The 12,173-nt window shown below is 40.3% G+C and overlaps 1 protein-coding gene across 20 annotated transcripts in view; it reads right to left on the bottom strand.

Moving 5' to 3' along the window:
• The window catches only part of KIAA1217 (KIAA1217 ortholog), a 382,394-nt gene that overhangs the window by 14,183 nt on the left and 356,038 nt on the right, over positions 1-12,173 (bottom strand). For all 20 annotated transcript variants that reach the window (XM_088150361.1, XM_088150358.1, XM_088150357.1 and 17 more), the window contains 4 exons: positions 9,621-9,796; positions 4,335-4,465; positions 2,974-3,121; positions 471-954 (listed from right to left, as the gene is read on the bottom strand). In XM_088150361.1, the coding sequence (XP_088006487.1) occupies positions 471-954; positions 2,974-3,121; positions 4,335-4,465; positions 9,621-9,796 (939 nt within the window). The remainder of the gene's footprint in view (positions 1-470; positions 955-2,973; positions 3,122-4,334; positions 4,466-9,620; positions 9,797-12,173) is intronic.

A 12,173-nucleotide genomic window follows, 5' to 3' on the forward strand; every position in this document is an offset into this window, starting at 1 on the left:
CATATGTGGGAAAGTTGCACACAAAATACATAAGGAAAAATATTTGTATAAAAATGCATACATTAGGAGTAAAAAGATAAATTCTCTTTAGAGTTGATCTTAACTCTTGGTGGCTTGGTGTTCATGTAATTTTCTTGGCAACAAAAATTGAATGAAAAACAATGAATTTTCAAGAAAGTAATGTATAACTGTTTTTACTACAGCAAGCTGTGTTTAAAAACATGCAAAATGCATATGCCGAAGAAAGCTGCACACCAAAAGTTTGGTTTACTACACCAAGCTTGCAAAAAAGTGAATAAATATCATACTGATACTGTATATTTAAGCAGGGAGACCCAAAACTTTGAGGACATCAGGTTTGAGATAACTGACTTATAGTTACCAAAATTATTTGGTCCCTTAAGAACAAACCCCAGGATTAATATTATGTAAATACATGTCAGCCCTCTGCTTTGAAACGCACAAGGTACCTCAATCGAGAGAGCTCTGTTCCTTGTACTGGCACTGTTAAGTTCTTCAATAAAAAGACTTTGCATGTTGTTGTTCACTGCAACAGGGGGTGAATGAGGCACCTGTATTTGCTGGGTATTGACAGTGGTCACTGTTGTTGATTCCAGGGAGGTTGGAGAACTTGATGCAGTTGTACCTGCCCCCGGGCTGTTGGTCAGAGGAGAATTTGGGACATGACTGACCAAGGTGAATGAATGCTGAGATTGATGGGTGACCACTGGAGAGCTCTGCGCATGATGCACTGTCACAGTGGAGACGGGAATCATTTCAGATTTAACAGACGCTTCTGCTAGGGGTTCAGCAATATTTTGCTGCAAAGAAGGGTGGCTGTTGGTGGTTTCTTCTTGGGTTTTCAGAACTTCTGCTGCAGTGGCCTTCTCCATTGCATTATACTGGGCAGCTTGTGATGGATCTACACCTTTGAGCAAACTGTCTGTAACATGCCTGCAAAAAGGAGACCAACAAACTATGAAGTATCACTAGCAGTCTCATTGAACTTTCAAGAAAAGGCTCCCTCTGGTGACAGACAGACAGACAGACAGACAGACAGACAAAATATGAAAGCCATTTAACCCCCTTCCCTCAAACACTGACTGTGTGGAAGACAGAAATTCAATGCAGTTTTTCAAAGTAGTGCCTACCAGATACATGGACTGCCGCTTCCCCAAGTCCTGGCTATCGTGGCCCTTGGCTAAAGCAAGGGTGGACAATTTTTCTGGACCCCAAGCCTGCAATTTTTTAATTTGGTCTGAGGACTGCAGTGATCATGGTGATGAGCAAGGGTGTAGGATTAAAATGTTTTACTCCTTTCCCAACCCAGAATGTTGTTTTGAGATGTGTAAGAAAGCCTAGTGAATGACTGACACATCTATTTTCCTTTTTATTCTAGGGGAAAAAAAACCATAAAAACAAGCATGAATAAAATGGGGTTGATGTAACTCGCAGGGTGTCTAATCCTCAGCTCTGTAGCCAGACATTTCAAACTGAGGTCTGCTACAACAAATTTCCATTTTTTCATAAGGGCAAAATAGTATCTCTAAACAGGTTGATCCCCTTGCTAAGGGTTCTGAAGAGAAAAAAATCATCTTTTGTTTTGCAAAAGGACTTTCTCGTGTATCATTTTAAACAATGGCATAACTGGCTTATCATTCAATGAAGGGTGATTCTGAAGGTGAGTTCAAATTTGAAGATTAGCTCAGATTTGCTGGCTGGACCCATGATGTCTTTAAAAAAAGCGGGTTTTGCTTACCCTCCGCAAGGTTGAAAATTGAGAGGATGGTGCTTAAAGGGAGGAGGAAGAGCAAGGAGAACTGCTCATTAACAGGTGAACATGAGGCCCAAATTATCTTTCTGAAATTGTGTCTCCTGCAATGAACTCTGGCCATGCTCTGAAACCCAAATCTTATTCAACCAGGTAATATTGAACTGAAATCACAAGGTGTTGCTATGCAGGAAAACATGTTTCTGTAGCAGGAATTCAGAGTTGCACAGCAACATCTTCTATTTTCAGGATCATCACACAGTTTGTTAAGTTTGTATATCTGAGCTTTGGATAGGAAGATCCAAAGTATATTCCTTTCTACTTTTCAAACAGCTGAACTGAAAGGAGAACTTCTTGGTGGAAGGGCTAAGGCCCAGCTGGCTGGATGAGGATGTGGCAGGACGTTAGCAGCCTGTTGTAATGATCTTTTACTGGGGAAGCTTTAAAAGGATGGCAGTGAGGTTTAAAATGGCTCCTTGCCTAGGCTGTAATGTCTTCCTTTTTTTTCAGTTCACCCTACAAGCCACCATTAACAACATCAAATCCAATAGAGGCTAACATGAATTTACCTTAGGGCTGCTATATCCTGGGCGGTACGTATCCAGATCCCCACTAGATGGCAGCAAAGAGGAGTTTATACATGGATTTGTTACCATCTAGTGGGCATCTGGATTTTTGCGGCCTAGATAAACTAACCCTAAATTACATATTCCAGGATTCGTTCTAACAAAAAACCACTATACTGAGCATAGTAAGCCTTCCCGTTGTGTTAATTTGCTGTCCTGGTCCCTTGACTTACCACTACTCCAATTTAACTGAATTAATCCCTTAGGGCTAATGAAATTAATTAAGAACTGGGCTGTGTCAATTGGGCTGATCTTAACCAATCAAATTCATGAGAAGGCAAGCAATCCTACTTCCTAAGTAAATTTGTTTATATCTTTCAAAGTAACACCAACTCTGACTGATAAAACATTTGTAAAAAGCAACCTGCTTTGGGATCAGCTGTAGAACTGGTCATGTACATTTATTATTTTCCTAGATTCAGTGTGTTTGTATGTAAAGGAAAAAATGTAATAGGACAGATTGTGAATATATCCACTGTCTTTCTGGAATTTGAGTGATGAATAATTATGAATATGTTGGAATATATACGAATGGCATAAATTTCAATAGGTCAGAGTAGCTTAAACAGGTATCACCTCCGGAGTATGGTCAGGGTCTCGGTCATGCTCCGGACTCTCTTCAGTAACAGATCTAGTTTATGAGGTTCTTCTTTTAAAAATCTCACAGCTTCCACCTCAATACGAAGAATGGCTCGCATTTTATTCTGCAATGTTGGAAATTCACCTGCAAAAGTAAGATGTCATGAAGCATTTCTGAAATGCAAGATGGACTAAGTTCACATATCATGTTAAAGTTGTCACTTTGTCAAATTTAGTTGTGGAGTAAATCATAAATTAATTGGCTTCAGATAACATGCTCAGCCATCAAGTATAGATTGTGAATCATACTGGTTTGGTTTAGTGATATGTTCAGCCACGGTGGTGTAGTGGTTGGCATACTGGACTGGGACCAGAGGTAGCCAGGTTCAAGCCTATTCAACATGACACTCACTGGATTATTTTAGCCCAGTTACTCTTTTTCAGACTAAAGTCTAAAGCAGTGTTTCTCAACCTTGGTAACTTTAAGATGTATGGACTTCAGCTCCCAGAATTCCCCAGCCAGCATGGGGAATTCTGGGAGTTGAAGTCCACCCATCTTAAAGTTGCTGAGGTTGAGGAACCCTGGTTTATATAGTAAAAGAAAAGCATAGGAGAGAGAGAAAGTTCCCAGATTCGGAATCTCCATCTTCATGTGCAAGCACTTGGTGGAAAGCTTCAGTTTCAGGTGAAGAGAGTGCACAGACCACCATCCAGATGTCTGATAAATACAGTGTTACTTTATCTTACAAATTACCTAGCAAACATTTCCTGTTTTTTTTTTTACTCTTGTATAGCATGTAAAGAGCTTTTCTTTTTACCTCTGAAGTAGAATACTGTAAAAGATTTTTTTTCTGGACAACACCAGCATTACTTCAGTTTAAAAGCTACCAGAATCCAAGAGATATATATACACATGTATACATACATACATATGAAAACACTGAGCTCTTTCTTTCCTAGCTGGGATAAGAAAGCAGCACGCAGTGAATACTATCAACAACCTGGAGGAGGTAGGACTGGTGGAATTACATGTTTAGGGAATATCTAGAGGTCTGAAATGATAGCCCTGTAGGTCTGCATTTGGGCTAAGAGGCACAGGTTCATCACCCTACCTCCAATTTGCCTTGCACTCTATGGCTTCACAGAAGGAAGTCTTGAATTTTTTTCACCTTAATCCCACCCTCAAAATGAACAGAATTCTGAGGTCCATGTCCCAATTTTAGCACACTTATTTGGACCTAAGTCCCACTGATCCCACTGAAACTTACTTCCAATGAATTTGGTGAAAGCTGGAACATAAGAAGAACTGAGTCAATGTTAGTTAGATATGTAAATCAAAGAAGAAAACCTAAAGGCACCTTTTAGGGTGGCAACTGCCTCTCCAACTTGCCGCAGGAGGAAAGCTCCATCTTCAACATCTTTCAGTGTCACTATCCTGTTAGATGTCAGAGATTCCTTCTTCAGATCTTCAACAAAACTTTCTAGCTCACTGGAAAGATAGAAGAATTGAATTGGGTTTGAGGACAGCTTCATGGACAAGACCCATTCTCTGAAACTGGAATGCTTCTAGTTTCCATTCCAAGGTTGGAAATTCCTGTTTTCATGTTGGAATATTCCATTAAAAATGTTAATAATTTTAAAGGTTCCATTTGCACACCACCACTCTTCATATGCTTTGAATTTCATCTTCTATAGTTCTGAGGCAACATTGTCAAAGGTGGAGAACTACAGTTGAAATCCAACGCTCTGGATAATATCAGAGTGGAGTACATTGATATAAACAAAGCCATAGAGTGACATAATTAATAGTTCAGTGTCATACATATTTACTCTATTATCATGTGCTCCCAGTCTCACCAGGAGTCAAGTTCAGCTCAGTTCCTTATCTTTAAGCCCTGCTACAGCTTTGAACTGACTCCCACATAAGCATTTAATATACTGATATCTAAGGAGACTTATCAATGGTTGATAAACATTTTCATCAAAGATATTGCTCTGGTCAAGACAATATGTGTATTTTAAACTAGACCATGACTTAAATGAAATAGCAACAACAAAAAAGAAGGAATCTGGGGAAGACCATTGACTTTGGGAGAATTATATATAATTGTGCAGCTGTCAGAGAATAATCAAATGCTGATACTGTAGAAAACTGTCTTTAATGGAAGCAGAATCAAAAAGCAAAGTTGTAGTCTAAAAGATAACCACAGGATGGCAGCAAGCGATCAACACTTTTCCATCTTCCAGGATAAGACAGATGGCATCATTAAACAACTGATGTTTGTCCATGTGTGCATGTGTGTGTGTGTGTAACTGAAGCCCAATAAATGGAATTTGAAGTTGAGAAGCAGAAACATAAATTGATCACCCAGGCTGGGTTTGTATAAGATGTTAAAGCCATGCCAAACCCAAGCCCAGATGAAAACTAATTCAGTTTCACTTGTGTGCAAATGTAGACCCAAGATTTTTTAACTGACCCAGTTAAACATATTGTGCAAACAGAGCCAGTCTGCTCAGGCATCCATGAATCATTTCCTCATCACTTTAGCTCAGGTGTTCAGCCATTCTGAATCTGTGGATTGCCCTTGCATCAGCATTTGAGTCCTTTGCTGGGGGAAAGGGAAAGACTTCCCTGAATTGTGTTTGACTCCCAGTGACTCCTTAGGTGTTTCCATGGAGTTTCTAGGCAGTGGTTTGTCAGATCAGGGATTTCCTGGTTCTTCCCCATACAAGTGCTCACTAGATCTGGTTCTGCTCAGATTTTTTGTGGTAGCCAAGATGAGGTGGGTGGTGGACCAAGGGGGGAAAAATCTACTTAATGTAATTAAAATGTAATTAATTAAAGAAGTATGATTACTCTCCCTGGGTTTAATAATTTGTCCCTTCTGTCATATTAAAAATCACAATATGGCAGCCGTTTGGGAGGGGCTTTTGGGAATGCATCCAAAGCTTTAAGTCAGTGTTTCTCAACCTTGGCAGCTTTAAGATGTGTGGACTTCAACTCCCAGAATTCCCCAGCTAGCATCAACCCAGTGTTGAAATCTATGCATCTTAAAGTTGCCAAATTTGAGAAACACTGCCCTAGGTGATTGTCTGCAACTCTGGGATGATAAAACTATAGACTTTGTTTTTAAAGAGGAAATCGATGTTAAACAAGTTGTCAAAGTGCACTAGGATGGGTAGGGAGGAAGAACTGTGATATCCTCTCTGCCAGCTAATCAGAAATCTGAGCAGACTGTTTTTGCTGCAGATTCATGACACTGGAATCTGTTTTTGAAATTGACCTTCGAGAGGAATAGCTACGTTGCTTTAAAAAAAGAAAAGAAAAACTAGTGAGTGGACTTCCATGTGCTCAAATCATGTGCTCCTATGGGCAGCTTAAGCTGAATTAATCTATCTGAAACTCAAGAAGACTTAATCCTCTTAAATGTGTACATTCCAGTTTATACATATTCATTTGTTCCAGGGAGCTTGTTAAGGGTCAACTGGATTCCTGAAACAAATTAGTAATACTTTCTTTCAAAGGAAATGGGCTCTAATTCATGTGCACTCCATGACAGTTAAACAGTAGAGCATCAGACTTTCACAGAGCTGAGCACTCAACCAACGGAAAGACTGGATGGTTAATAACTATAGCTGTCTGTTAGCTATCAGCATCACTTTACCCCTCCAGTTCAAGTCCAGCTAGAATATTGTGTTAGTTCCACTATTAACATTACTTAATTGGTGCACTGAGGGGCAGCAATGTTCTAGGATTATTTTTTTTAAATGCAGATGTTCCCACAACACAAATGAAAGCAGAGACTAGAGTAGAGAAAGAAGAGAAGAAAAGAGAGAGACAGATTGACAGGAAAAACCAACCAAACAAAAAACTCTAATGAAGTGGGGACTTCACACTGCAATGATGATTTTCAAGTTCTCTTTTAAGGCAGGAGTGGGTAACATTTATTTTCTTTCTTTTTGGCAGCCAAGGACTTCAGTGGGCAAAACAATGCTGGGATTCAATCATTAAAATGACAGAGCTGGGATTTCCAAGACTCCAGAAGTTCTTTTTCTCCATGTTTCCCTCTTTTTGGAAAAGAGAAAAAGAACCACACTGCCATTTTTCAGAGATTTGCAGCCAAATTCCAGAGGTTTTTTGAGACACAAGGGAGATCTAGGGACCCAACCTTTATTTACAGATTTTGGATTACTGTGCAAAGCTTTATAAGTATCCTTCCGACTGGGTACATGTCCACTGGCTTATCTGTAGATCAATTAATTACAACAACTTTCCTTAACTTGAGGTACCCCAGACATATGGACCAACAACTCCCTTAATCCCTCTCCAGCATGGGAATCTTGTGACCAGAGTGGAGGAGGCCTTCAAGTAGACCTTGTAGCTGCTGTTGTAGGTTCAGAAAGGGCCCAGATGCTAGAACTGAGAATTTGATGGTAAAGCCTAATACAAACCAGGACTTGGAAGTTCTGTGCCTTCCATGTGTTAGGTAAAACTTTTAGAAGAGGAGAGGCCACAATTCTTAACTGTCCAAATTACTGCTATATCTAAATATACACATATATGCAGATTTAAACAATTGGCAGCTTTAATCTAAATTAATTCCATTATGATTTCTCTGAGCTTCCACCTATTTCAGTCAATTGATCTCAATATACAGGGCTTTCATTCTTAAAAGCCGTAGAGAACATTTATGCCTACATCAACCATTTCCAACCAGCTCCCCTAGATAGATTTTATGCAGTGTAATGGTTATGACTTTGGGCCAAATATTTTACTCAAACCAAACTAATTCACAGGGTCATCATTGTAAAAACAAAATTAGGGGAAACTTCTAATCTATCTTGAATTCTCAAAAACAAGGCAGGAAATCGGTGATTAATTGATGATCCCAATCAGCATATTTAGAGGGTAGCAGGGTTGATGAACACAGAAGTTGGATAGTTTTGCTATGTATTAAAGTGATAATTCCTTTAGAATCCGTTTTGTGTAATGTATTTAAAATTATTCCAAGCCTATTTCTAGAGCACTCTGATAAGAATAGCAGCAAAAGACCTGCCTTAAAATAATGTTGGAAATAAAGAAATCGTTCCACACACAGATCTACCTATAAATTAGGAAGAATAGTACAAGCAATTAATTACTTAAAGATTGACTAACAAAACACATAGATGGAAAAATATTTACTGGGAAAAGTTATTGATTTCATTGCAGTTTAATCAGTAAAGGTGATGACCTTCTCTGAAAAGTACTTTAAGCTGCTGAACCAGCCAATATTGAGATTAATTAAATATATTAAGAAACCTCCCGTTGGAAGGACTTGGGCTGCTGCCAATAGCAGCTACTCAGAACGTTGGTAGAACCTACCTCCGACATCCCTTCTCCAAACATGTTCAGGTTTGTTAGAAGTTTATTTTAATTATTATTGTCCTCATGCCTCCAAATTTCCCGGTTTCTCAACAATCATGGGTGATTGTTTAAGAATAAGCAGCTTGCCCAAGGCCACCTAATTAATTTCATTTATATACGGTGTTCTTTCCCCTCACATCCAAAACAAGCCTGGAGCCTCTATAACTCCTGATTCATCTCCTGGTAAAACCTGCAAGTAATACAGACTGACGGATTGCAGGCATCCACATGTAATAAAAATGAATTAAATACCCAGTGGTCAAAATCCATTGGGAAATCTCTGGAAAAGCTTGCTTATTGTGCAACTGCCTACCCACATATGAAGTTTGACAGTGGAATATCATTTCATAAAGCCTTAATTCTTCCCTTAGGCTCACATCAAGGAATCCCATGAGTGCAACCTGATCTTCTGCTTGCTGAGACAGGAGAAGACCCACCAATTTCAAAGAAGTTTGTTCTTAAACTTGCATAAGGCTTCAGCCTAACAAGGCTTTTAAAGACACATGTTTGATTATTGGTAGAAAAGTTCACCTCTCCCACAGGCTCCAGTTTCCCCAACCCCAGCTTCTCACACTTCCATTCCATCTCCAGAAAGTACAGGAGCTCTTCTTAGAGACTTTGCAGAGGCAATGAAGGTGTAGCAGAAAGATGGAGAAAGGGGAAACAGCCCCCTCAAAACTATCACTAGGTATGTGCCCACCCAAAGCTTCTGTAGAAAGCAAGCCTTAAACAACCGTCTAGTGGTTAAGGCACCAGGCTAGAAAGCAGGAGACTGTGAGTTCTAGTCCTGCCTTAGGCATGAAAGCAGGCTGGGTGACCTTGGGCCAGTCCCTCTCTCTCAGCCCAACTCACCTCACAAGGTTGTTGTTGTGGGAAAACAGGAGGAGGAAGGAATATTAAGTATGTTTGCCGCCTTGAGTTGTATGAAAATAATAAAGGAGGGTTAAAAAAATCTAAAAAAACAAATAAACCCAAGAATGAGGTAGACAAACAGAAGCCATTTTTTCCTCCCCAAAGGAAAAAAAAAATCATAAGAAAATTGGAGGGCAAATCTGCAGCAGAAAATACAACTGAAAAATACCCAGAGCCTGACTCTGGCCAAAAGAAAAAAAAATGGACTGAAAACGCCCACCCTTCCTCTCCAATTATTTCACTGTGCCATTCCTCCAACCCTGATGATCACGAGATGCTGACGAAATAACAACCAATTGGGGCTCAAGAGTTTGTTTTCGCTCACCACAAGCTCTTCACAATCTTTTCTGTCTCGTGAAGGTACTTCTGTCTCTCCTGCTCCACCAGGTGGCGCTGCCGTTGCACGGGGTCTTCCAATCTTTTTGCTCTTTCCATCACTTTGTCATTGATCTCCAGTTCCGCGTTCTTCATCATGGCTTTTAGCGTCTCCTGATTCTGCAGCTGTTACATAAAAGAAATCAGTTTCAATTTATCCTGCCTAACATCCCTCCTATCTCAACACATCCCATTGCTCAGAAGAGGGCTTACATAAATAATATTGCAGCTGAACACACTTAAGAAAGGAAGGATCCTAGGAATAGGGGAAGCAGAAAAGAGCATGTATGCTATTAATATATAAACTATACATCTAAATTCAGCAGAACATTGATAAACAAGACTGCTGTGTTCTCAAGCAAAGCTGAAGCCAGGATTTTTAAAACATAGTTTGTTGAATAAGCTGTTGATACATTATCTTTAGCTTTTTATACGCAAAACAGTCCAGGGTGTTGTATCTATTACATTCTGGTGTGTTGGGCAACAATTTTATTCTCTAGCAACACAAAACAGCTTCTCTTCCTGAAGATGGCACAAATGTGTTGTTTGCTTTGATAGACCTGTCATTCAACTGGTTTATGGTAACAAATATGAAAAAGCAGCAAAAAAAGCCACAAGTAAAATCCACAGTGGAGGCAGATTTAGGGAGGATCAAACAAAGAAATACAAATAGTCCCTGGGTTTAGAGCGCCCTGTTTATGGACGACCCATAGTTAAGAACGGAGCCTACTGTAGCAAAATTCGAGTTAAATACACAATGATCCGAGTTAAATACACAATGGTTTGAGTTAATTACATAATACTACTTATACAATATTATACAATAATACTGTTCCAGCTTACATACAAATTCGACTTAAGGACAGACCTTGGGAATGGAAGTCGTTCTTAAACTGGGGACCACCTGTATGTGGTTGGTGGAAAGATAGAGTGAGAGAGAGCATGCATTAGATTTTAGTATGCCCCAGGGGTCAAAAAAGTCAAGATGGCAGCCAGAACCATGTGATCAAGGCCCTGCCCCTTTTTTATGTGTATTGTGGGCTTCCATGCCCTTCCTGGAGACACCCCTGGTAAGCCCTTTGCAGTTTCAGAACAGAGTGCTGCTGTCTAAGGTCAGCTCCATGACATTTGTTGGCCACTGAGCTGGGGAACACTCGGGAAAGTATCAAATGAGCCTTGCACCATCTATTTATCCTATTATCTCTACATCAAAGCCACAAGTAGAATCATCAGGGCCTCCTAACAGGCAGAGCAAGGTAGCAAGTTCTGAGTGGCTCACGAAGAAAAGGCCAACAAGGACCACCCAGGTTTAACCTTTTTCTTTTTGGTCTATTTGTATATTGTCTAGGTGAAATTTGTGAACAAGCAGAATATAAAACCTTATGAAGAAATCGTGTAATCTTAGGTTGTTTTGAGGTTTAGGGCTGGATTAAGAGATTGTGCAATTTCCAGTTGCCTAATGCCATGACTGTGTGTTAGGGGCAAGCAACAGCAAGCCCAACTAGATCTTGGATACCCAAGCAGCTGGGAGTGTAACAATGGGAGATCTAAACCAGAAGTATTTGTGAAAAAGGCAACTGTTATTGTGGAAGGAAGGAAGGAAGGAAGGAAGGAAGGAAGGAAGGAAGGAAGGAAGGAAGGAAGGAAGGAAGGAAGGAAGGCAGGCAGGCAGGCAGGCAGGCAGGCAGGCAGGCAGGCAGGCAGGCAGGCAGGCAGGCAGGCAGGCTGGCTTAATAGCATATCGCCAAGTGAGGTTACACTGGATCATACAGGCGAGTTTTCAGGTTAGCAGTTATCTACTGTTGTTTCTGTCCCCTCCCTGGCCTTTCACTGTCTCGCTGCAGCTCCTAGAATGTTGCTGTCATTCTAAACGAGCACTGAAGTCAACTTAATTTCAGTAACCTGAGATTTCATTTTTCATTAGCCCCTGAATGGCCACTTTCATTTTTCATTAGTGCCTATGACAAGTGCTTGTGACTCCTTGAAAAAAGCTTCCCGTAAAAACAACGCTGTTATTAAAAAGCATTATAATTCACATACCATGAGCTAGTGAAACCCAACCCCATGCCTTCCAGACCTGTTGGAGTGCAATTCCTATCAGTCCCTGCTAGCAAGGCAATGGGTATCATGATGAAGAGGAACAGAGTGACAGTCCAGAAGGGTGCTGCGTTGGGAAAGGCCATAGCTTAATAGTAGGACTTCACACACATTTTGCATTCAGGTTCAATCCATCCAGCAACATTCTCTGGCACGAGATCTGGGAAAGATCGTTGCCCACAGAATAGAAAGTCTGCATCCAGCAATATGCCAGCTAAACTAGACAGACCAAGCATCCATTTGCAAGTAAGGCAGTTTTTTAATGTTTTGTCTGCAATCTAAACTGATGGAATCAGCACTTCGGTGCCACCATTTGGGGCTTGCTAATGGGCTCATTTTTGCCATCGATTAAAAGAAACTGCTGCATTTTAAGGCCAAAAAAAAGGGGGGGGCAGCAAAGTCTTTT

This window comes from Python bivittatus, unplaced genomic scaffold (genome assembly GCF_059951505.1).
Source record: "Python bivittatus isolate LINGU-HERP-01145 unplaced genomic scaffold, Pbiv_v1 ctg000610_np1212, whole genome shotgun sequence".
NCBI lineage: Eukaryota > Metazoa > Chordata > Lepidosauria > Squamata > Pythonidae > Python > Python bivittatus.